This window comes from Papilio machaon, chromosome 1, assembly GCF_912999745.1.
Source record: "Papilio machaon chromosome 1, ilPapMach1.1, whole genome shotgun sequence".
Classification (NCBI taxonomy): Eukaryota; Metazoa; Arthropoda; class Insecta; order Lepidoptera; family Papilionidae; genus Papilio; species Papilio machaon.
Window position 1 is genome coordinate 3,186,326 of NC_059986.1, and position 27,292 is coordinate 3,213,617.

Genomic DNA, 27,292 nt, shown 5'->3' on the forward strand with positions numbered 1-27,292 from the left:
GATGACATGGAATAAACAATATTTTGTTTTTTTTTCGATACGATCTTACAAAAGCAACCGAAGATAATACTTGTCGTTCGGCCTTCAAACAATGAAATTGAGCACAAAATTTAGAAAATATTTTAAAACAGATTTCATAATTTTATGATATCTAAAGAAACGTTTAATATCCTGCATTCATATCCTGAATACACTCATCTTCAGCTGCTTCATTTTTAAAACAGAAATGAAAATGTCTATGGTTAAAATCAATTTTCTACTTTGAGTTTTGGTTGTTCTATTTTATTACCTATTCTTTGATAGTAGCACGTTGGTTTTGGTTTCGGTTTGGTTTCCGACATTGTTTGTCTATTTTGATTTTGTGTTGGTGAATTCTGAATTCTAATCGGTTTGGTTTGTCTGGCATGGCAATGCAATCCGGCAATTGGCAAACATAACTTATTCACGGTAGCGGTAGTAAAAGCAACAATAGAAATGCAGCAGTTTTGATTTCCATTTACAAGTCCAAGTGTTGACTATATTTCTTTGACATTTGCGTTACTTTGTCACTCCCAGCAGTCACTCCATTATCGTGTTATGGAGGTGAGATCAAAGAAATCTATCGCATTTTACCCACTATGTAAAAACTAAGATGTAGCTTAAACTTTTCTCAGTCCTCTGCAAATAGATGGATGTTATTTATTTCGAGAAACTCATAAATCACTAAAGCGGAAACTATTCTCATATTATCAAAATGCTTCTTTGCGGTATGTGCTTAAAAGGAAGAAATGTCTGTCATTAAAGTATCATAGAATTTACGGATGTAAGAAGTAGACACATATAACCAAAATGATGACTGCAATGGCCACTGGGGGTTCTGGTGACCCTCATACACAGATGAACACATACAGGAGTTATGTGACTATGTTGGCTGATCTCGGCGCTAAAGACGAAATAAAACTTAAAGCTGCCCAGGAACTAAGTGAAAATTTTGAGGTACTTTTTTTTAAATTTTATGTAGCTCTCAATGATCATAAAAATAGTTGAAGGTAACATCATAGGTAACTCACACTAACGTCAGGAAATGTAGTTACGCACCCCTACGCCGGGCTGTGCAATGGCGTAGGGAGTGTGGGACTCGCCGTCCGCAGAAGGCGACCGGAATACCCACTAAAACCTGATTGCCCTCCGACGCATTATGGCGGGGCCACGGGGACGCGTGAGCTTACTTACGGGACCCCGCCTGAGCTCAATTTGTACCTGCAAATTGTTATGATTTTTATTTTGAGCTGGGGACTGTGAGACAAAAAGGCAGTTGTGCCTCATCGTCTCATATGTCTACATGACCTGAACTTTTATGGGTTCAGAGCTTATTTACATATATCATAAAAATATTATAAATGCAAGTGTTTACATGAATGGATGGATGTTTGTTTGAATGTATCTAGAATCGATCTCAATGAAATTTTGCATAGATAGTCATGGTCGCAGGTGACAGCTAGTCTAAGGCAGTGTAAGGTTGGAAGACATATATATGCCTTCAAACTTTACACATTAGTCAAAATTTGAATTATGTTCTTTTTCATGTGGGGTTAATTGGTATTGGAATGCTTACCTTTCCATTCAAGCTAGAGCCAGTCACAGAAATGATAATAGTGACTCCAACTGAAATATGTACATAAAACCTTCTTGTGGCATCAAGGAATATTTTTCACTTTGACTATCAAATAGTAACTCTTAAAAATTTGTTCATTCTCATTTTCAGGTAATTTTAAACTCACCACAATATCCACAATTCCTAGATCACTCCCTAAAAATCTTCCTGAAAATATTACAAGATGGGGAGCCACATTTTATAGCTGAATATAATATTCAGCAAGTAAGGAAATTAATACTTGAAATGATACATCGCTTACCAATGAATGAAACTCTGAGGCCATACCTCAAGAGCATTTTAATTTTGATGTTGAAACTGATGGAAATTGAAAATGAAGAGAATGTTTTGGTTTGTTTGAAGATATTTATGGAATTGCATAAACATTACAGACCTCAATACAGTACTGATGTTGATGTAAGTTGCAAAGTTTTTATACGTTTTTAAATTTGTATGTGTCACAAGTAGTTTTTTACTCATAGAAAAATATGAAACTGATATGTGGTATATTTTTTGTGTTATTTCTATACTATATTTAAGATTATATTTTTAAGAATTTAATTTTTTATATTTTTTTTGGTATGTTTTAGATACATAAATTTTTACAATGGGTAAAATGTATATATTCCGATTTACCAAATCATTTACCTAAAATATTTGAACCAAAGCCTGCAATCCGAGTTAAAGATCTGTCTGAAATTAGTATTGATCAACTTTTGCAAGAAACATACACCACAACACCTATACACACAGAAAAAAAATTAATGGATGGCAGTGTTGTTACGGTAAGTACAAACCAAAGGGTTGATAACATTTTTGCCAATATTATCTGTCAAATAACATATTAGTAAGTTTAAATTACTTTACCAATCAATTAACAATGTTGAATTTAATAAAAATGAGAAATTAATGGTAAAGCATTTTTTTTTTCAGTACAATCTCATACCTCGATCTGTTTTATCATTAAAAGTGATACAAGAGCTGCCTATCATAGTGGTCCTTATGTATCAACTATATAAACAGAATGTACATCAAGAAGTTAGCAACTTTATACCACTGATTATGGAAACTATTACGTTGCAACCAGCTGCTAATCATAGGTAAGTTAACAAATAAATATACTTACTCCGCTGGTGTAGCAACCCAAAGTGGGTCTTGACTCTTACACAAGAGATCGCCAGAGTCGCCTATCCTGTGCCTTCTGCCAGCTCTATGGCGTCTTGCCAGTGTTATCTGGGCCCGCCGATAGGTCAGTGACCAGTCGGGGTCCCGAGAAAAGCTGTTTTGGCTTACAAATAAATATAGGTATAATGCTTTAAATGTTTTTACATCAATATATATAGTTTGTAATCCTTATTAATTTATAGGCAATCAGCGGCTTTCAATAAAGAAGTATTTGTGGATTTTATGGGCGCCCAGATAAAAACATTAGCGTTTTTGGCATATATCATAAGAATATATCAAGAGACAATTGCAAATCATGCTACTTTAATGGTTAAAGGAATTATTGGCTTGTTAACTTTATGTCCTCCAGAAGTAGCTCATTTAAGGAAGGAACTAGTGATAGCTACAAGACATGTTTTGGCTACAGACCTAAGATTGAGTAAGTAATCTTACTAATATTATAAATGCGAATGTTTAGATGGATGGATGGATGTTTGTTTGAAGGTATCTCCGGAACGACTGAACGGATTTTGATGAAATTTGGCACAGATGTAGAACATAGTCTGGCATAACACATAAGTATTTTAAGTTTTTTTTAATTCCGCGCAGACGGAGTCGCGGGCGACAGCTAGTAAATACATATATTGAAGTGCTTAATGAAAGGGTAATATTTTTTGATTTGATTGTTTTCAACTTCTACAGAATTTGTTCCATACATGGAGCGTTTGTTTGATGAGGATGTTCTCTTGGGTCGAGGATGGACAGTGCATGAATCCCTGAGACCACTGGCCTACTCCACACTGGCAGACTTGGTACACCATGTGAGGCAACACTTGCCCTTGACAGACTTGGCTCTTGCCGCTCACCTGTTTGCTAAGAATGTTCATGATGAATCACTACCTACAAGGTACATTAATTAGTTTTACTTATAACATATTTGTTAATTGTAGTTGATGACACTTAAACCCTTTTTCCACTAGCAGGACTGGTCCCAACACTTCGACCGCATGTGACTGCAATTTCTATAAGCAATGTGTTATTTTCGACGGTCGTTACTCCCATACAGATCTGCGGTTAAACATATGAATTTTACATTTATGAAAAATAATTTTAAATAAGCTTATAATTGAGAGGATGCAAATAAATACATATATTATACGCACGACAAAAACAATGCATTTTTGTTTGCAGTATTCAGACGATGTCTTGCAAGTTGCTGTTAAACATGGTGGACTGTGTGCGGCAGAGGTCAGAGGCTGAGGGTACAGGAACGCAGCCCCAGGGCCGCCAGCTTCTCATGCGCATTCTCGAAGTCTTCGTACTTAAATTCAAGACTATCTCCAAGTTGCAGCTACCTGCACTCATGGCTAAATGGTTAGTCACACGATTTTTTTTATCAATTGTCAAAATTTTAATCTCGCATATTAATTTTAATAATCTAAGAAAAAATAAATCTTATAATATATGGGTGAAGATCACTAGATCTTCTAAATGTGATAACATTTGTTATTGAATTATTTTCAGTGATACTAAATAAACTGAATTGGTTTGTTATTTTAGCAAACAAACAACAGTAACGGCGAATGGTACAACACCAAGCACGCCGACTACTCCCGCGCCGGCTGCTTCTACATCAACGACTGTCGCGACCTCTGAAGTGAAGTTAGACGAAGAAAAACCTTCGCCGGATTACTTCGATAGTATTAATAAGCCCGAAGAGAAATCTAAAATAGGATTTCCGAACTCTTATTTGAATAACCTCAACGTCGGAGACTACAGAACGCTGGTTAAGACACTAGTGTGTGGCGCCAAAACTATAACATGGGGATGTGCTTCCTGCAAAGTAAGTTTTTTTTAAATTATGTGCAACCATTAACCTTAATTTATTGTCTATAAAATTAACTAAAGTTTTCAATGGGTATCAAATATTCCATCGTTTATTTTTTCATCTATAATAATCACAAAACATAAGTTTTACTAGCTATCGCCCGCGAATCCGATCTATGCCAAATTTCAGCAAGATCCCTCGAGCCTTCTGGAGATACCTCGAGCCTTATGAAAGAAATGTGAAATATCGCTTTCACATTTATAATATTAGTAAGAAATAAGATTATTCTTGAACATATATAAATAATGAAGTAAATTTTAAGGTCAATTGTGTTGAACAGCAGGCGACTGCAGGCGGCGAGGGTACGAGCACCAGCTCGCTGGGCGCGGCCGCTCCCACGGGCACGGGGCAGAAGCAGTTCAGTTCGCGAGAGACGCTGGTGTTCATCCGGCTGGTGCGGTGGGGGCTGCAGTCGCTGGACATCTACACGCTGGCGGCGCCGCGCGCGCCCGCCATGCCGCCCGCACAGCCACATGTGCGCTCCAAGGAGGAGAAGGAGGTGCTCGAGCACTTCAGTGGAGTTGTAAGTCTACTTATTGTCATATTATATGATTTAAGCTTCATAATGTTTCGTTCGAAACATAATCGTATTTTTCTTTCGATTTAATTTAATAATTGCATATGAAATTTGTCAGTACAGTGTATTCATTTGTTTCTCTTCCAGTTTTCTATGATGAATCCACAAACTTTCCAAGAAATCTTCACGGCGACTATATCTCACATGGTCGAGAGAATAAATAAGAACATGACATTACAAATAATAGCAAACACTTTCCTGTCGAACCCTGCGACGTCTCCTATTTTTGCTACAGTCCTAGTCGAATACTTATTAAAGAGAATGGAAGAAATGGGTACGAATGTTGAGCGCTCAAACTTGTACCTGAGGCTGTTCAAGCTGGTGTTCGGTTCGGTCAGTTTGTTTCCCACAGAGAACGAACAGATGCTTCGGCCGCACTTACATAGCATAGTGAACAAGGCGATGGATTATGCAATGACAGCCAAGGAGCCGTACAACTACTTCTTGTTATTGCGAGCACTTTTCCGGTCTATAGGAGGCGGGAGCCACGACTTACTTTACCAAGAATTTTTACCGTTGCTGCCCAACCTATTGGAAGGGCTCAACCGATTACAAAGTGGCCTTCACAAGCAGCACATGAAGGATCTGTTTGTGGAGTTGTGTTTGACTGTACCTGTCAGATTAAGCAGTCTATTGCCTTATTTGCCAATGCTCATGGATCCCCTGGTGTCGGCACTCAACGGCTCCCATACGCTGATATCTCAGGGTTTACGCACCCTCGAGCTCTGTGTCGACAACTTGCAGCCGGACTTCTTGTACGAACACATTCAACCCGTAAGAGCAGATCTTATGCAAGCTCTGTGGAGGACCTTACAGAATAATGAAGTTGCGAGGATTGCCTTCAGAGTTCTCGGTAAATTCGGTGGTGGCAACAGAAAAATGATGATCGAACCGCAGAGGCTGGAGTACCGGGAGACCGACGCCCCTCCGCCAGCGGTCCTTGCCTATTTCCAGGAACAACCTAAACCTATAGATTTTGAAGTTGATAAAATAATAGAGACTGCCTTTACCGCGCTCAAGTCTAGTACCACCGAACCTTACTACCGGCGACAATGCTGGGAAGTTCTTCGTTGTTACTTGGCGGCCACTCTGAACTTGGAAGACGACAGAGCTACCCTATACAAGCTATTGAATCATCCCAGTTTCGTGGATGGTAAAATACCGCCACAGAATGGTCCTTACTACAAATGTAGCAATGCAGTCGTGAGAAACACACATCGAACAGCTCTTACTGGAATGTTTGTGGCGGCGGCTATAAAAGAGTTACGACAACACGTGCTGTCGACAATGGTGTCACTCGTGCGTCATTACACTCTTGTTGCGATCGCTCAGGAAGCTGGTCCTTTTGCTGGGACCGGAGGACCGAAAGAAGGGCTCGATGCGTTAGTTTTGATAGACGCTATCGCTGTCGTTATGGGACACGAAGAAAAAGAACTATGTAAGCCGGGACATTTAGCTTTGGTTCTTATAATCGAGACGGCGGCCACAGTGCTCGGAAGCAAGGAGCGGGCCTGTCGTCTGCCGCTTATGGAATACTTGGCAGAAAGAATGTCGTCCCTGTGTTACGAGCGCGCGTGGTACGCAAAGCTGGGCGGGTGTATCGCCGTCAAGTTCATGCTTGAGAAGATGGCTCCGGAATGGGTTTACAAGCATGTGTTCACATTTTTAAAAGCTGTGCTGTTCGTTATGATGGATTTAACTGGAGAAGTGTCGTCCGGAGCTATAGATATGGCGACTATAAACTTGGAGCGGCTCGTGCGGGTGTGCGTGACCGGCCCCAGTGGACAGACGGAGCTCGAGCCTGAAGTGGCGGCCGCCAAGACCCGCGCTCTGCACGACGTTCTGCAGGAGTTAGTGCTACAAATTACAAGTCCACATTTGTTAGTTCGCCAACAGGTAATTTAAATAAATTGAAATAATGTGCGAGTTAAAAAGAATATATATTAAACTACATAACTATAATTGTCACTTTTTATTGCAGTCTATGAAATCATTAGAACTTACAGCTCAATTGCAAAATAAAACAGTGACGGAAGTTATGGATCCTCATAGGGAAGCAATAGCTGATATAATTCCACCAAAGAAACATTTATTAAGACATCAGCCTGCAAACGCACAGATGGGTCTAATGGACGGAACCACATTCTGCACAACATTGAATCCCAGATTGTTCACAATAGGTATGTTATTTATATTGTGCTGGAATACAGGTTACTATTTGCAGATATCTGCAGAATATTCAATCCTTAAATTTTATTCTCATAGACCTGAATATAAACGAGCATAAGGTGTTTTTCCGCGAACTAATATCATTGTGCGATGGTGAGGACGCAATGTTAGGCAAACTGCCATGCTACAAGGGTGTGAACCTCGTGCCTCTCAGGATATCGGCCTTGCGGGCGCTCGCTTCCTGCCACTATATACAGGAGAAGCCGTGCCGAGAAAAGATATTTCAAGTGTTATACAAATCGCTTGAAAAGAACGATCCGGAATTGCAGCAGGTAAGGTCTATTTTTTAGTCTGGAATGTTAGTTTAGTTTTAGTCATTCCATCTTTTTGTTTACCTTCTATTTTAACTGTTTTATTTTAAATATTAACATTTATTTCTTTAGGCTGGATTTGAATGTATGCAAAAGTTCCTATCGGGCTTCCAAATCGACATGGAGATGGTGCATCCCGTTATGAGACCGTTGCTACTGACGCTGGGAGATCATCGCAACTTAAGTGTCAATGGAGCTAAAAGACTCTCCTATCTCACGCAACTGTTCCCCTCCACCTTTAGTGAGAAACTCTGCGAGCAACTATTGCAATTGCTTAAGAAATTATTGGATTATTCTATCCAGACAAATAGAGGTATGAAATTATGTTTTTATCTACTTTAAACTTACTTCTTACCACAAAACACTAACAATGGCAATATGTTCTTATTCATGTCTTACGGCAGCTGACATTCATGGTAAGGATAAACAATTTATAAAATACATCAATTAATATATTATTGAAAACAATCCATACATCCTTTTTACTTCTTTGTACAAGTTGGCTGGTAAAATAACTTAGTTGGGTATCATTAAGAAAATTCTAATGATAAAATATTTACAGGTGGCAACTTCTTACAAAGTGTGTCAAAGAACATGGATAATGAGCAGAAGATTATAATCCTGGTTGGCATATTCCATCAAATCCCAGCCGCCTCGCCGCGGTTCATAGACGTTCTGTGCCGTCTCATACTACATACGGAGAAGTCATTGTCAGTTGAAGCCGGCTCTCCTTTCAGAGAACCTTTGGTTAAATTTCTTCTTAGGTAAGTAAGGATCGAGCCCTACCCTAAAATGAAAATTTTATGAAATTTTGTAGAAGTCGAAATTAGTATTTTATGTAAAAAAAAAACAAGATTTTTTCTGCAATTTTAACAATTTCATAGTTCATAATGATACTTATTTAATAACATTAAATAGTTAACCGTAGGTTTCTGAGACAAAAATCTGTGTATAAAACAAATTGTCATTATCTTTGACAAAAAGAGAGAACAATATGTTTTAAATGGAGTTTTTGGTCTCAGAAAACCACGGTAAGTTGAATACAAATTAATAAACAAATTGAAACTTCTAAAAATGAAGGACACAAAGTAATGCTAAATAGTTATATTAATCTAATTTCACCTTTTTCTTTATTTTATCTAGGTATCCAAAAGAAACACTAGACCTAATGATGAATGACATTAACATAAAAGATCAGCAATGGAGTAGATTTATAATATATCTGATCAAACACCCGGAGGCGGGTCCGGCGTTCCGGGAAGCTCTGCAGACGTCGAAGAAGCCACGGTTGCAGCAGCTGTTGGCGGTCAACAACAGCGCCGCAACCGCAGCCTTACCGCAGACAGACCGCAACGAAATGCAGTTCCAAGCTATAAGGATCATATCTCTTCTTATCAAATATGATGATCAATGGTTGTCAGGACAACACGAGCTTATGGAATTACTTAAACGCATCTGGTGCAGTGACAGCTACCATGTAAGAATTTACTTTACATATAGAAATTTTTTCGATTTTATTTTTAGCTTTATAATATACTAGTTGTCGCCCGCGACTCCGTCCGCGCGCAATTAAAAAAAAACTTAAAAGTAGCCTATGTGTTATTCTAGACCAGTGATTGTCAAACTTATTTCTTTCACCGCCCCCTTTGAAAATCAATTATATATCAGAGCGCCCCTGATTTTTATTCAGCCCTAAAACTTAAAAACCACAATTTCATTACTTTAATTAATTTCAATGCCTCCCATTTTTTGGGTCTCTTATCGCCCCCTCCTAGGTTTCAAACGCCTCCAAGGGGGCGTTATCGCCCCCAAGGAGGCGTTATGGCCCACTTCGGGAAACACTGTTCTAGACTATGTTCTATATCTGTGCCAAATTTCGTTAAGATCCGTTCCAGAGATACCTTCCAAAAAACATCCATCCATCCATCTAAACATTCGCATCTATAATATTAGTAAGATTTGGTCTTAATGAAGGCAATTTTTATTTATATACATAGACAGTGTTGTTTTTATTTTGTAATAAAATAATGTATTGTTCACTGCATTCTTTTAATTTGTTCCCAGGAAATGCACAAGAAAGTCGAAAATGTGGATTGTACACATTGGAAAGAACCAAAATTGATAGTTAAGATTTTGCTACACTATTTTTGCCATCACCCGTCTAACATTGATCTGCTGTTCCAACTGCTGCGAGCATTGTGTGACCGGTTTATACCAGACTTCCAGGTTTGTGTACCACTATTCTAATATACTTAATATTTATGTGGGTAGGTTAAAACAACTTCAGGAAAGAGAAGTCAGTGAGTTTTATTTTACGAAAAAACTAATAGTTGTTGACATAAAACTTATACAAAAACTAAAAAGTTTACTTTTTTATTTTTTAGTTTCTTCGTGATTTCCTCGAACATACAGTGGCACAGAATTACACAGTAGAATGGAAGCGGTCTGCCTTCTTCCGCTTTGTGGAGCATTTCTCCGGCGACGCCATGTCGCAGGATCTGAAGGCCAAAGTTCTTCAAATGATATTAATACCTTGCTTCGCCGTTAGTTTTGAGAAGGGACAGAAAATTGTCGGCGGTCCACCCGCGCCATATCAGGACAATCCGGATAACGTCGTATCTGTTTTCATCAACAATGTTAGTATACATTTTTTGGATAGAGTTTAACTAAATGACGATGTTAAGTGGAACAACTAAAAGATGACAAGTTAATTTTAATTTCTATTGGTGAAGTCTCTCTTATTGGTGACTGATATACTGATTAATTGATGTAAAAACTAAAAAAAACAATTAACGTCATACTTTGTTTAGACTAGCTTAGTTTTATTTAGCGGATCCAGAAAAATCTTTTATAGCTTAAATATTTGACCTATTTTGACAAGTGATTTGCCCTGACTTATTACTGTGTGTGTGTTAGGTGATCGATCCGGAGAATCCGTTCGCGTGTTCGGACGGTGTGCGCATATCGCTGCTGCAGTTTGCGTGTCTGCTGCTGGAGCAGGCGTCGGCGCACATACACGACGCCAACAATAAGAAGCAGGGCAACAAGCTGCGACGCCTCATGACCTTCGCCTGGCCCTGTCTCCTCGGCAAGAACTATGTAGATCCTGCCACAAGGTTTGTGCAACATTCCTGATTGTTTAACTGTGGATCTCTGATGTAACAGTTTTACAAACACATATTTTAACAGTTTTATTAAATAATTAGGAACGGGTTTTTAACTATTTTTTGTTTCAATGAACAGGTATCACGGTCACTTATTGCTGAGTCATATCATCGCTAAATTTGCGATCCACAAGCGGATTGTCTTGCAAGGTATGTTGTAACAAATTAACTACTCACCTAAACCTTTTCTCCTAGCACTAGAGACAATCTAAGATAAAAATATTTGGTTTAGAAGTGAATTGGCCTACGTCACCCGTGAAAGTCTAGTAAAAAAAACGTAACACCAAATATTAATATTAAAATATAATCTTCTGGTATCCTGTGACCTATAGTGCACAGGTGACCCTTACAACTCCTACAAATAGTAATCTTTTTTGTTGTGGTTAGTGTTCCACAGTTTGCTGAAGGCACATGCGCTGGAGGCGCGCGTGGTGGTGCGCCAGGCGCTGGAGATCCTCACGCCCGCGATGCCGCAGCGCATGGAGGACGGCAACACTATGCTCACCCACTGGACCAAGAAGATCATCGTCGAAGACGGACACTCCACGCAACAACTCTACCATATACTGCAACTCGTTGTTAGGCACTACAAGGTACTATTGCACGCTTTCTCGATGTTTCTGTTAATTGATATAGATATGAAGATGGCGTTAACATCGGGATATAAAGAAATGTCAAAAGACAGATTACTAAAATCTTTTCATAGGTTCACGTGTAATTTACGTTTTGTATAATGATTGTATATCTGAGAAGAAATTCAATGATATGTGTGAAGTCAACCAACCCGCACTTGGCCAGCGTGGTTGACTATGGCCTAGTCACCCCTAACTTGGGGTAGGCTCCGAGCCCCTCGGTGGGGACGTATAGGGAGCTGATGATGATGATAATGATTGTCAGGTGTACTACCCGGTGCGGCATGCGTTGGTGGCTCACATGGTGTCAGCGATGCAACGGTTGGGTTTTTCGACGACGGCCACGGCCGAGCAGCGCCGGCTGGCCGTCGACCTCGCCGAGGTTGCGCTCAAGTGGGAACTGCAGCGCATCCGTGATCACGCACACGACGACACGCTCGTTGTAAGTATCAATTACACAATTGCTCTTCAACGTCGAACGAAGTCACAGTAACATCGTCATTATCATATCATAGGTGGCGACATCTCCAAGCGGTGCTGTAAAACGTATGTCAGTGGATGAGAGCGGCGGGGAAGCGCGTAAGGCACTCAACACAGGCTGGGCCAGCCCACAGGCCAGCACCTCGCGCCTCGAACCTGACGCCGCCAAACCGCTCGACCGCGCACAAGTTGACATTGTTGTCAATTTGCTCTTGCGACTAGCCTGTCAAGTATGTACCGCACTTTGTTTAAATATTTTTAACATTTTTTTTTCTTCTTACCCTTCTGTCCAGATAAGAAATATGGAGTAACCGTAGACTGGCATTTTATGTTACATATAAATTTGCATATTATTTTTCTAATATTAGGTGAACGAAGGTCCAGTGGTGAGCAGCGGACTTGTTATGGGCGCGGCAGGCGCGGCTGTGGGCGGCTCCCCCGGTGAGCAGTTGTCGCGCCGCTGCGTGCTGCTACTCAAGACCGCCCTCAAGCCTGATGTCTGGCCGCACCTCTGCGAACCTAAACTCGCCTGGCTTGATAAGGTATTTTACAAATATATTACTTAACAGTATTTCGAATGATCCTTTTTATTGTTTACTAGCTTTTACCCGCGACTCCGTCCGCGCGGAATAAAAAAAAAAAAGAAAACGGGGTAAAAATTATCCTATGTCCTATTCCTGGTTCTAAGCTACCTGCCCACCAATTTTCAGTCAAATCGATTCAGCCGTTCTTGAGTTATAAATGGTGTAACTAACACAACTTTCTTTTATATATATAGATCTAAAACACATTGTTATTGTTGTCAGGTGTTCGCAACAGCGGATACGAATGTAGCATCGTGTGCGAACGCGTGCACCGCGCTCGAGCTGCTGACGTTCCTACTGGGCGTGCTGCGACGTGAGCAATGCCTGGCGGCGCTGAAGCCGCTACAGCGCGGGCTGGCCGCCTGCGTCGCCTCCACCAACCCCAAGGTGGTGCGTCTGATGCACAACTTGCTCGCCAAGCTCACCGCGCTCTTCCCAACCGAGCCGTCAGGCGCCGCGCAGGCTTCCAAGGTAATTAAGTCGCCGTTAACTAAAGATTTATATCTTTTATATACGCAACCTTTACGATGGCACACTACAGGAACCGATTAATCCAAAAATTTTAAATTACTAATGTGAAGCTGCACTCCATATTTTATCTGCTAATGTTGAGAAATATTGATTTTATTGAATGGTATTTTAATCAAATATTATAAGAAAACTGTATTTTTTTGGCAGTACGAAGAATTAGAGAGCTTGTACGCGTGCGTGAGCAAGTACGCGTTCGAGGGTCTCGCGACATATGAGAAGTCAGCGGCGGGCGGTGGCGCAGGCGCGCTGCTGGGTCCTCTGATGATGCTGAAGGCGTGCTGCGCCTCCAGCCCCGGATACGTGGACCGCCTGCTGCTGCCACTCATGCGCGTGCTGCAGCGCATGCTGCGGGACCACGTCGCACCCAATCCCGACGCCGCCACATCTGACCTACTCGTAAATATTGATTTTATTATTTTCTTATAATCAACGTATAAATATATGTAATCGCTAATACTTTATGATTTTTCTTTACTTTAGATATTGGCGCTGGACCTCCTCAAAGCTCGCGTCTCAGTAATGCCCGGGGAAACAAGAAAAACATTTATTGGCACTGTTCTTGTTGGACTTATTGAAAAGACTACGGATGCTAAGGTAATAGGTTGTGAATTGTTTTATTTTAAAGATTCTTTTTATCATATACTAGCTTTTACCCGCGACTCCGTCCGCGCGGAATAAAAAATAGAAAACGGGGTAAAAATTATCCTATGTTCGTTTCCTGGTTCTAAGCTACCTGCCCACCAATCAGTCAAATCGATTCAGCCGGTCTTGAGTTATAAATAGTGTAACTAACACGACTTTCTTTTATATATATAGATTTCAAGTTTATAATACTGGTATGACCTAGGTGATGAGAGCCATCATCCGCATGGTGGAGGACTGGGTGAAGTGGCGCGGCGTGGGCGTGTCGGGCGCAGCGCCTTCGCTTCGGGAGAAGTCCATCCTGCTTGTCAAGCTGATGCAGTACGTCGAGAAACGGTTCCCCGACGACCTCGAGCTTAATGGACACTTTCTGGATCTTATTAATTATGTTTATAGGTATAATAATTTATTTAATATATTATACCTGTATTTTCTATTAATTATTTCAATCGCATTGACTCCATTATTTAGTTCACATACAAGATTAGAAAGGTACTTTAGGGAAAGTAAGCGATGACATCCTTACTAATATTAGGTCCTTACATATGAAATTGGCGTTTTGTATGGGAGGAACAAAAAGTCGAATATTTTTTAATATAATATATTTAATTAATCAAAGTATGAACCATTATTTTCTATGCACTTTTGCCATCTCATAGGTAGTTCATTGATCCCTTTACTAAAAAACCAGTCGGACGGGAATCAATAAAATCTTTGAAGGCGATTTGGACTGCCCCATCGGAGTTGAATTTTTTCCCTTGCAAGAAGTTATCCAAATTTCTAAAAAAATGGTAATCTGTTGGAGCAAGGTCCGGGGAGTACGGAGGATGTCTTAGACTTTCCAATTGAAGCTCTTCTAATTTAGTAGCCGTCTGTTGCGCAGTGTGTGGTCTAGCGTTGTCGTGAAGCAGCAGTGGCGTGGAGCGATTGACCAGCCTAGGTTGTTTAGCCGCTAGCTTTTCCATCATGGTTTGCAATTGCTGACAATAGACATCAGCCGTAATAATCTGGCCAGATTTGAGAAAACTGTAATGAACAATACCGGCACTAGTCCACCAAACGCTTACAAGTAACTTTTTTGGGGTTAATTTTCGCTTGGGGCAGGATTTGGCTGGCTGGCCAGGATCCAACCATTGCGCTGAGCGCTTCCGATTATCGTAAAGAACCCATTTTTCATCACAGGTAATGATTCGGCTTAAAATACCTTCATTATTGTGCCGGTTTAGTAATGTAACGCAACAGTCGACGCGCGTTTGCCGGTTTGCTTCAGTCAATTCGTGAGGTACCCACCTTTCAAGCTTTTTAATCTTCCCAATTTGCTTCAAGTGAATTAAAACAGTTTTATCACTAACATCGCAGCCTGCAGCTAACTCGGACGTGGTTTGCGATGGATCCGCTTCCACAATAGCCTTCAACTCTTCATTATCAACTTGAGTCTCAGGCCGTCCACGGGGCTTGTTCTGCAGATCGAAATTTCCAGAACGAAAACGTTGGAACCAAAAACGAACTGTGTTTTCTTTTGCAACACGACCGCCATACACATCATTCACCCTTCGAGTCGTTTCCGCAGCACTAGTGCCACGGCGGAACTCGTACTCGTAAATAATGCGATATTTTAAGTTTTCCATTTTGTAAAATGAGTGACGCAAACAGAAAAAAACAGAAGAAAAAAAACAAATGAATGACGGTCATCGAACCACAAATACATGAGTCTATAGCTGTACAAATTTGAATTTGGAATTCCTTACCAAAGAGGAGAAATTCGTGATTAAAGTGGCCAGTACGAAAAACGCCAATTTCATATGTAAGGACCTAATATTATAAATGCGAAAGTAACTCAGTCTGTCTGTCTCGCTTTCACGCCAAAACTACTGAACCGATATAAATGAATTTTGGTATACAGAGACAGCCTCGGAAAGAAGATATCTACTTTTAACGCGAAAAAAGGGTTGTAAGGGGTTGAAAGTGGGGGTGGTAATTTGTATGGAAGTATCGTCATTTAACAGTTAGAAGTTTGAAACTTCTTTTCAAGTCTGCTAATTTGATGTAAATAAATATGAAATTCAATTTTTGTTAAAATTTTACCCTCAAGGGTGCTAAATAACAATAGGGGATGAAATTTTGTTTAATATTTTAGACTTTGGTGAATTTCTGTTGTGTCCTCTGTGCTGTTCTGTTCTTTATTCTGTTCTCTGTTCTGTTCTTTGTTCTGTTCTGTTCATTGTTCTATTCTTTATTCTGTTCTCTGTTATGTTCTTTGTTCTATTCTCTATTCTGTTCTTTGTTCTGTTCTCTGTTCTGTTCTTTATTCTGTTCTATTCTTTATTCTGTTCTGTAATCCTGTTCTGTTCTATTCTTTGTTCTGTTCTGTTCTCCTGTTCTGTTCTATTCTTTGTTCTGTTCTGTTCTGTTCTCTGTTAAGTTCTTTGTTCTGTTCTTTATTCTGTTCTATTCTTTGTTCTGTTCTCTGTTCTGTTCTGTTCTTTGTTATGTTCTTTGTTCTGTTCTTTATTCTGTTCTGTTTTGTTCTCTGTTAAGTTCTGTCTATAATAAATCATCTTACTTACAGAACTGATCTATGTTTATATTTTTCAGAGATGAACATTTAAAGATGACGGAACTATCAATGAAGTTGGAACCGGCGTTTCTGGCCGGCCTGCGCTGTCCGCAGCCCCATATTAGAGCCAAGTTTTTCGAAGTGTTCGACCAGAGCGTACGTCGGCGTGTCTTCGACCGCCTCCTATATATTGTTTGCACGCAAAACTGGGAGCACATCGGACAGCACTACTGGATCAAGCAGTGCCTTGAATTACTTCTTGTTACCTGTGTTTCTAGTGAGTATTTGCCATTTTATTATAATAAATGAAACTTCGACTAAGAAGAGCTAAAACTAGAAAGCATAGATAGAAAGGATTGGTTCAAACAGAGTTTGACAACGATTTTTCGATACCTCCTGTAGTCTATTATACATTGGTACTTGTACTAAAATAATATGCGGTTTTACTTAATAAAACATAAGGTTAACATATTTTTTCTTTAGTAATTTATTTAAAAATAATGAAGTTCCGTTTATACAATTTAAGTTTTTTTCTGCAGGTACTCAAATTCGGCTTTCCAATGCCAAGTATTTAGTTCCAAATATATCCGCTGTTATAAATCTGGCGGATAGTGAAGACAGAAAATCTTTTGTTGTGTCCAACACAGTAAAGGAAGAGTCCGCAGAAGGTTTCAGTGAAACTATAGAGACGGATAAGGAGGATGTTCTCGATATGGACTTAGATTCCAATTCGAATCAGAAAGATGATTTGACGAAGAATGTGCCAAACAGGTTTGACAAACAATTACAATTGCTCTATTTAAAAACTGCAAACACTTATTAATAAATTTGTTCCTCGTTTGTTAATAAATTAATTATATGAAAATGTAATGTTTATGAACCAGACAAAAGGCTCTGAACCGTATGGTGGCGACGCAGTCGGAGTTCTTGGAGATGGCAGGTCGCGTGCGCACCGAGCAGCTGGTGGCGGCCACCGCACAGCTATGCCACATGGACGATGCGCTGGCACACCACATCTGGCTCAGGTTCATGCCCAAGATATGGAGTGCGCTTGATGAACGACAGCTGGAGGTAAAACTATTTGCACTGTTCAATTTATTTTCTATATAATTTCTCCTTTAATAATGTTAATAACAATATTAGTACACTTGATGACAAGCAGCAGCTTTTGAAATTTCAAAAACAGTTTGGTGTTAAATTTGGCTTCTTGCTACCGAGAGATAATTTGATAAATATCGTCTTGATGAAATAGTAAATATTAATAATAGGAATAGTTTTCTAATATAATTTTAAAAATTCATTTTGATATTTTTCAGACTATAATGGCTGAAGTGATACCATTTTTGATATCCGGGGTGCATGTTATACAGCGGGACCAGCCACTCAGTGCACTCAATACATTTGTAGAGGCTTTGGCGAGGTGTAATCCTCCTATAACTATGAAACCGTAAGTATGCAACTGTTATCTTTTAAACAGTAATAATTTGAGTGTTTATTTGTTTTGGATAAGCACAAAAATAATTGTATTGAATTTAAAAAAATTGTTTTGGGTTTTGAATAAGGTCTTTTAATAGCGAGTAACTTAGGCTGTATAGTTTTTTTTTCGTCTAATGGTTGAGCAAAGATGCTTCGAATAGATTATTTGTTAATATTTAATAGTATTAATTGTGTTTTAATTTTCAGGCCAATGATGAAATATCTCGGCAAAACGCATAATCTATGGCATCGTATGACATTGAATCTAGAGCAGATGGCGATAGACCAAGCGGCAGGTCGTGCGCAGCGGGATCAATTCGAAATATATGATCACGAAACTGAAAGTATTACTTCAACGGTAAGCCTCTTTTTAGCCGACTTCAAAAAGAAGAAGGTTATCAATTCGACTGATTTTTTTTTTTTTATTTATGTGTGTTACCGCGAATCTCCGCCCATGGTGGTCTGATTTTACATAAGCTTATTTGTAAAATTACAAAATTATAAAAGAATATTATTCCCTGTTTTTTTTTTTTTTTTAGTAAGGATGACTATATTATGGTACAGTTGTTTCGACACAGGAAACTTTACAAGTTAGATAATTTGATATCATTTATTTACAGGAAATTCTAGATTCATTAGGCGAGATGTACGAGCTGTTACAAGAGGAGGATATGTGGTCGGGCCTGTGGCAGAAACACGCCAAGTATCGTGAGACCACAGTCGCTATAGCTTACGAACAGCAGGGCTTCTTTGAACAGGCGCAGGCGGCGTACGATGTTGCTATGGCTAAATTAAAACAAGAGTACCTAGCCAATCAGTCTTCATACAGCATGCACAAGGAGTGCAGCCTCTGGACCCAGCACTGGATCAAATGCGCGAAGGAACTGAACCAATGGGACTCCCTGCTCGAGCTAGGCGTAACTAGAGGCGCTCGAGATCCGTTCCTGATTCTAGAAAGTTCTTGGAGGAATCCTAATTGGCCGACGATGAAGGAAGCACTTGCTGAAGTGGAATATGGATGTCCTAAAGAATTAGGTAACACTATAGATTGAATTCTATTAATTTTATTAGTTGTTTCCTTTTGCAATCTTTTTTCTAATGAGGTTGAAATATATTTACGTCCATTGTTGTACGTTTAGTGTCAACGTCCATGAAAAAGTGTTAGTGTACATATACGTGTACAGTGTTAATATAAAAATGTGCAGCGTGGCTGGTGAACCTGTACCGCGGCTACCTGTGCATCTGTTCGGGCGGCGAGCAGCAGCTGGGCGGCGTGGAGCGGCACGCGGAGGCGGCGGCGACGCAGTGTCTGCGCGAGTGGCGCCGTCTGCCGCGTCTTGTCTCGCACGCCCACCTGCCACTGCTGCGTGCTGCACAGCAGCTCATGGAGCTCAGCGAGGCCGCGCAGATACACACCGTGAGTATACTAACCAAGAAATCGAATAGATGGAACAATGTCGACTATACACAAATAACTCTTGGATGAAGACACTTCACTCGCTCCACTTCTCTTTGGTGTATGCAATCGAAATATAAAGTCTATGAATATATTAGAACCATCTGATGTTAGACCTTATGATCATAGTGTATGTTAGTGTGAGGTTTTCACTTTATATTATCGACCATAGCCAAAGCAGAGCTTTTTTGTTATCTTAGTTGGTCCTTCGAGCCGCCATCCGGCTCGAAAGACCACTTTTTGGTCTAAACAGTATCACAATTCAGTGACAACAATATTAAAACATAAATTATTGCAACAGTTTAAATCTATTATCGTATTTTCAGGGTCTGCTGCACAGTCGTCCGACGTCATTGCACGACATGAAGGCGATCGTGAAGACGTGGCGCAACCGGCTTCCGGTGGTGGCGGACCCGCTGTCACACTGGGGGGCCATCTTCACCTGGCGCCAGCACCACTACCAGTTTATAGCCTCGCACTACGACTCGCAGACTGACCACGCCTCCAACCATAGCATGCTCGGCGTACATGCCAGTGCTCAGGTTAGCTTCATATATAATTTTCAGCTTTTTGACCGTTCTTTGATTAACAATGAATTCGTGAAAATGATATAACTTTTTATTATTTTCCTACTAGTCGTAATAGCAATTAATTTGCAACTTTTAAAATTGGAAAAAAATTGGAAGTTTTTAATTCGTTTTTTTTTTCTTTTAGGCAATTATACACTTTGCAAAAATAGCGAGGAAGCATAACCTATCGGGTGTATGCCTCGATTCCTTACACCGTATCTACACGATACCCAGTGTCCCGATAGTGGACTGCTTCCAGAAGATACGACAGCAAGTCAAGTGTCACATTCAAATGTCATGGACAGAAGGAAGAGATGAACTGACCGAAGGATTGGAGATGATTGAATCTACCAACTTCAAGTATTTCACGAAAGAGATGACGGCTGAATTCTATGCGTTCAAAGGACTACTTTTGGCGCAGCTAGGACGTTCGGAAGATGCGAACAAAGCGTTCGCGGCGGCGGTACAGCTGCACGATACGTTAGTGAAGGCCTGGGCCTTGTGGGGGGATTACTTGGAGCAGATATTCATTAGAGACCCGCGACAGATCTCAGTGGGGGTGTCAGCTATGACGTGCTTCTTGCACGCCTGTCGACATCAGAATGAGTCTAAATCGAGAAAGTACTGCGCCAAGGTATGAATTAGCTCATTAACATTAATTATTTTTAAAGATAATTTATAATATAATTAAAATTAATATATTGGTGTCAGGTGCTGTGGATGCTGAGCTTCGACGATGAGAAGAACAGTCTGGCGGAGGCGCTGGACAAGTACTCTGTGGGTGTGCCGCCGGTGCAGTGGCTGCCCTGGATCCCGCAGCTGCTCGCCTGCATCGTGCAGTACGATGGCAACGTCATACTCAACCTGCTCAGCCATGTCAGTACACCACCAAATGCTTTATATTAATTCACTTTAGTAAAATGTACCACAGTTTTACTAATATAACTGCGAAAGTTTAGGTTAGATACATGCATGTTTAGTATTACGTATCTTCAGCTTATTTTTGCCAAATTTGGCATAAATATTGATCATAATCTAGAAAACACATAGGCTTTTAACTACGTTTTTTTTAATTCCGTGCTGCCGAAGTCGAGCTCAAAAACTTGTTTGTAAAAAAAACTTCGCCACTTTTAGATGAAAATTAAATGTTATAGCAAACTTGTATAACATTTGTGTAAACCTATGTATAAAATGTTGATTTGTAAACATTGTTTTAGATATAATTATGAAGTGAATCGATTAAATAACTATGTTTGTGGTGGTATAGGTGGGGCGGCTGTACCCGCAGGCGGTGTACTTCCCGATCCGCACGCTGTACCTCACTCTCAAGATCGAGCAGCGCGAGAGGCACAAGAGTGCTGAGAACATCGCATCACATCTACCACACCAGCCCCCACCCACCGCCGGCACTGCTGTATGTTACTATATCTGTGCTAGAATTAAGGATTTCATTGTTTATTTGCATTGAATAGGCTCGGAAACTACTGAATTGATTTGAAAAATTCTTTCAATGTTGGGAAGCTACATTATCCCGGGTGACAGTTATGTTTATTATTAGATTTTCTTTTTTAATTACGCACGGATAAAGTTGCGGCCAACTGCAAGTTTGTAATAAGTCAATTAAGCATACTAATTGATAAAGATGCAAATTTCCCCTGAAACTTTGGGACTTTACTTTTTTCGTTACGTTTGTATTTTGAAGTTGTCTTTTTGTCTTGTTTGTTGTTTAAGATTAAATTTTAGTAATACATTGTTAATCTGTCGGCAGCAGCCACAGCAAGGAGCCCGCCCGGGCGCTGAGAGCGGAGCCGCTGGCGGGGCGGGCGCGGGCGAGGCGGGCACCATCAAGGCCACCATGCCCATGTGGCGCTGCTCCAAGATCATGCAGCTGCAGCGAGAGATACATCCCACTGTGCTCTCCTCCCTAGAGGGTATCGTCGATCAAGTAAGCTGCAAAATTAATTTACAACATTTTTAAATATATTTTTTAAACCTTCGTACATCAATAAGTTTGATATGTTTATAGTTTTGTGCATTAAGAACTGTATGTGTTCAGATGGTGTGGTTCCGCGAGAACTGGTACGAGGAGGTGCTGCGTCAGCTGCGCGCGGGACTCGCCAAGTGCCATGTTGTGGCGTTCCACCACCGCGCCGCCGTCGCCGACGCCACCGTCACCCCCCACACTCTCAACTTTGTCAAGAAGGTCGTCTCCACATTCGGCATCAGCATCGGCATAAGTAAGTTACATTCATATATACATTTTCATATTAAATTGCCGCATCTGCTCCACAATCATTTCTCTTTCCTACACAAATATACTGACAACGTTCTGTTACTTTTCCTTGGTTACTATGACCTATTTGTAATTTTTCTTGCTAAAAATGTGCTCAGCGACTAATTATATTTATTCAAAGATTTAAAATTGGTATATATTTTTATTTTTAAAGCAACATGCGAATGTCGCTATACAAGCGCACCGTTTTGTATTGTCTGCAGAAAATATTTCAAGTTTTGTAAGTGGTGCATTCTCTTCAGCTGCTTCCGAGAGCCTGGCGAGACGAGCGCAGGCCACAGTGCAGGACCCCGTCTTCCAGAAGATGAAGACTCAGTTCACCGCAGACTTCGACTTCACCCAGCCCAATGCTATGAAGTTGCAGAATTTAATACAAAAATTGAGAAAATGGGTCAAAATACTTGAAGCCAAAACTAAAGTTTTACCCAAGTATGTACTTTAGTTAATTCTACAATGAAACTTTGAAATTGATTGACACTATAAATATTAAACTAACGGTCCATTTGTTTCTTACAGATCATTCCTTATTGAAGAAAAATGTCGCTTCCTATCGAACTTTAATTTAAAAACTGCAGAGATTGAGTTACCTGGAGAGTTCTTGCTTCCTAAACATACTCACTACCATGTGCGCATCGCAAGGTTCATGCCACGTGTTGAGATTGTACAGAAACACAACACATCTGCTCGACGTCTCTACATCCGGGGACATAATGGCAAGATATACCCGTACTTAGTCGTCAATGACTCCGGATTAGGTGATGCTAGACGGGAAGAACGAGTTCTCCAGCTCCTGAGGATGCTTAACCATTATTTAGGGAAGCAGAAGGAAACTTCCAGAAGGTTCCTCCACTTCACAGTGCCCCGTGTTGTGTCGGTGTCGCCGCAGATGCGACTTGTAGAGGACAATCCCAGCTCGATATCTCTACTTGATATTTATCGTACGGAATGTACGAACAGGTTTGTGTTTCTTTTTGTAATAGTTTTACCTTATTGTAATAATTCTGTTTTTTATAGGATGTCAAAATGTTGTAAAGTGTTTTGGTTGTAGAAACTAAATTTAGTGCCTAATCATAATTCTTTGATGACAAAAGACTTTAAAATGAGAAGGATTATTGAGTTTTAAAAGTTCGACGTTGCACAATCTAGTAACTATTTTGTATTACTTAATAAAATTATGATATTTATTTGTTAGTCATAAAAAATCACTTACTGTAATTCTTTCAGACATTAATTGAGATTTATTTGGTCAGCCGCCTTGATATTTATGTTAAGCTTTTAAACGGTGATCTCATAACATGACCTCAACACTAATTAGTTCACACTGACTTTAGAAACTAATTCTTTTATATGCAAATTTAATTTAAAACTGCCCAGTTATTAGGTTGCTTTGTATTTTTATGATTTTTCGTTGATTTATATCAAAAATAAAAGCTACGAACGCGAGTGAAACACCATTCAACTACAAAGTAGTGATGGAAATGTTCGGTCGTTTTTACTTTGTTAAGAATTTATTTTATTAATAAATTATATTGATTGAAAAATATCAGTGGTAGACGTCAGCAATAACAACATATGTTGCACGAATTGGCCGGCTTGCCCGGTGAAATACCACGACCACACAGAAGGCAGGCGTCAAGTGGAAGCGTACAGTCTGATGAGTGTGGTGCCGGAGGCCTAATTTTAATCCCCTTTCTTTCTAGAGGAGGTGGATTTGATGGAGGAGGAGATGCATAGGAAGGTTAAATATTCTCTTTTTGTGCGTCTCCTCCTTCGTCGATTGAGAGTAGGCAACGCATCTGCAATTGCGGAAGTCTATGGGCAGCGATCGCTTCGCCATTTGGGCGAATTCATGTGGCCGCTTGCTCGTTTGCCACCTAGTTATAAAAATAAAAAAATAGATTTGTGTACATGTGAGTGTGTGTAGGGGTGTGGAGTACGATGCACCGATAGCGCGCTACTACGAGCGGCTGGCGGCCGTGCAGGCGCGCGGCTCTCAGGCCTCGCATCAAGTGCTGCGTGACATCTTGCGGGAGGTGCGTAAAGAACTATACATATGACAATCTTTTATTTACAGCTTATCTTTAACTAGTTGTCGCCCACGACTACGTCTGTCGTCTGTTGTCAATAGCACATGTGTTCTTACAGACTATGTTCTACATCTGTGTCAAATTTAATTAAGATCCGTTGAGCAATTCCGGAGATACCTTCAAACATCCATCCATCTAAACATTCGCATTTATAATATTAGTAATATAAGACCTTTTTCATTTTTTCGAATCTCTTTTGAGGTATATTTTTCTAAATTGTTTTTATGTCGCTTTATTTAGACCTGACCTGATGATATGTTTCAGATGATAAAAAGCTTTATGCTTTTTTGTAACCTATTAAAATACTAGAATTGCACAACTAAACATCTAAAAATGTTTATAACTATTTTGTTTAATTAACCAAATGGAGCTTAAATTCATATTATCCAAGTTTATTGACGCAATTTCTGTTCCATGTTTAGGTAACAACGTTATAAAATAATTTAAATACACGTATAAGTATACGTATATACAGTAAAGTCATTAATTCACTTAGCAACTCTATAATAATAACTTTGATGCTAGTTTATAAATTCACTACATCTTTAATGTTTGAAAACCTGCTTGTAAATAACTGGTTTGTTAAGGATAAATAAAGAAGTCATCTCGAGTCGCATTATACAAACGCGGATGTTAAAAATATAATTAACTAGCTGTCGCCCGCAAATCTGTCTGCGCGGAATTAAAAAAAACTTAAATATTAGCCTATGTGTTCTTCCAGACTATGTTCTATATTCATGCCAAATTTCATCCAGATCTGTTCAGGTGTTCTGGAGATACCTTCAAACAAACATCCATCCATCCGTCTAAACTTTGACATTTATAATTTTAGTAAGATTATGAAGTAATAAATTGAACAAAAAACCAATGCCTATAGGTGTTAAAAATTTAATTAATTTAAACAAGGCTCCAATTTAATTCGTCTATCTACCTGAGTGTAGGGGGTTGGGGGGAGGGGGTGGTATATTGCTAATTATTGAATAAACCAGCATGCAATCGGTAACAAAAAAGTTGTTTTAATAACATTAGCAAAAATTAAGAACTGTGCCGTTTCTTAAAGGCCATCTCAACGGGTTTATTCAGGACGAAGTAAAGTCATTTGAATTAAGAGTCTTATTTTGACATTTCTTTGATGTTTGACTACATTTTTAAGACTAGAAACAACTTTAAAATATTAGCATTTTTTAAATCCTAAATGTATTATTTGTGTGTTAATAAACGACTTTAGAATATGCTGTAATTTGAATTGAAAATTGAGCTTTTATTTTAAAAAATCATTTGTAAAAAGGTGCAAGCGACCATGGTGCCAAAGGGCATGGTGCGTGAATGGGCGGCGGCGACCTTTGCCGCGCCCACCGACTACTGGACATTCCGCAAGATGCTGACGCTGCAGCTCTCGCTGGCGGCCTTCGCGGAGTACGTGCTGCATCTCACGCGTCTCAGCCCAGACATGATGTACGTGCATCAGGACTCGGGCCTCCTCAATGTGGCCTACTTCAAGTTCGATGTTGATGATACTACAGGTACGGAATGTTAGTTTATAAACTACCCATTATGTCGAAATGTTGAGGAAAGAAGGAAATTACATTCAAGTAAAATATAAATCAAGTTAAGAATGGTTTAACACTGTTATAACTCTTTTAAAATATCTTGGTGGCCCGAGGTCATCGGTGCGCTGCGCATTGCCCTCTCCCTGCATTCCGCTATGTCCCAACACTCCTAATATTTTTGTTTCATGTATTTTGGATTTTTAAATAGGATAGAAAAATTTTGTGATACTAGCAGTTAAGAACTTGTGATATTAGATTGTAAGAATTTTTATAATAATTTTGAAATTTTAAATTATTTAAAAAATAAAGATACCCAACATCCCTGATCGCCATGTTAGGGGAACGAGAGGGTGACATAGCGCCACCCATAAAAAAAAACACTCCTAACATTGTGTTTTGTGCAGCGATTTGCGCGAACTTAAGAGCCGCTAATATATCTGAAAACATTTATACTGCAAATTAGTGCCATTCATTGGCCTTGCGAGTATACTTTAATGTGTTAAATATGTATGTTGTATTTGTAGGAGAGCTGGACGGCAACCGGCCGGTACCGTTCCGGTTGACGCCGAACATCTCGGAGCTGTTGACAAACATCGGCATCACAGGCCCGCTCACAGCCTCCGCCATTGCTGTTGCACGCTGCCTAGTCACACCAAATTTTAAGGTTATTTTCCTAACACCAATAAAAACAATTTGCCGTGAGTCTAAAACAGGTTTCCTGGTCGACAAGTCACACAAAAGGATAGTAAAAAACATGTTTACGTAAATGTTTCACTGGAATAAAATGTGAAATTTTGATATTGAGTCCACTAACTGACCTCAATCTACACTAAATCAATAAAGCACCCTTTATAAGATTAAAAATCTTGTTGCAACTACGTTTTCAAGTCATTTGAATGTCAACATATAAACTTCCTTGACCTTCCACAAGGATAAAAGTCGACTAAAAGTGTTGCCGGACCGGTTCCCGTTGCAACGTACAAGTAAATAAACATCGCTTATTATAATTTTTCCAGATTCAATCGATACTGCGAACGATACTACGAGATGAAATGGTTACTGGATATAGGAAGCGATTGGAGGACAAGCCGGGATTAACAGCGGGAACTTCTAATGATACGAAACCAGTGGAAATGGACAACGAAACTATAGTCAATATGGTGAATAAAGCGGTTACTGTTATTATGAACAGATTGAACTCGTTGGCGCTATTCGATGGACCAGACAGTAAGGTGGCAACCCTCGTTACTGCAGCCAACAGTCATGACAACCTTTGCCGTATGGATCCCGCATGGCATCCATGGTTATAAACTTTGATATTATTTATTTAAACCTACCTGGTTTGAATGATGGTTATCTATTGGTAAACTTCTGCTGTTAAACCAAACTAAAAATTAATTCGCTTAATTCAAACAAATTTACGTAAAAAGATCTGCAATATGTCTAAATGTTGATGGTAACAAAAATTG

General features: G+C 39.7%; 1 protein-coding gene across 1 annotated transcript; it reads left to right on the forward strand.

Moving 5' to 3' along the window:
* Window positions 1-303: 303 nt before the first annotated feature.
* Window positions 304-27,292, forward strand: LOC106714190 (transcription-associated protein 1). Its single transcript, XM_045679118.1, has 46 exons — window positions 304-975; window positions 1,745-2,050; window positions 2,224-2,418; window positions 2,567-2,733; window positions 3,001-3,236; window positions 3,500-3,704; window positions 3,989-4,171; window positions 4,358-4,640; window positions 4,966-5,208; window positions 5,350-7,158; window positions 7,244-7,442; window positions 7,528-7,763; window positions 7,875-8,115; window positions 8,365-8,566; window positions 8,946-9,279; window positions 9,867-10,028; window positions 10,187-10,438; window positions 10,719-10,918; window positions 11,046-11,116; window positions 11,354-11,559; window positions 11,864-12,040; window positions 12,114-12,308; window positions 12,447-12,620; window positions 12,885-13,133; window positions 13,341-13,589; window positions 13,674-13,787; window positions 14,041-14,231; window positions 16,431-16,669; window positions 16,932-17,163; window positions 17,277-17,463; window positions 17,709-17,839; window positions 18,076-18,226; window positions 18,489-18,903; window positions 19,074-19,285; window positions 19,651-19,866; window positions 20,039-20,527; window positions 20,605-20,769; window positions 21,161-21,307; window positions 21,662-21,838; window positions 21,950-22,130; window positions 22,429-22,615; window positions 22,703-23,143; window positions 24,111-24,219; window positions 25,562-25,796; window positions 26,348-26,487; window positions 26,840-27,292. The coding sequence occupies exons 1-46, from the start codon at window positions 829-831 to the stop codon at window positions 27,131-27,133; spliced, it is 11,574 nt and encodes a 3,857-aa protein (XP_045535074.1). The 5' UTR covers window positions 304-828; the 3' UTR covers window positions 27,134-27,292.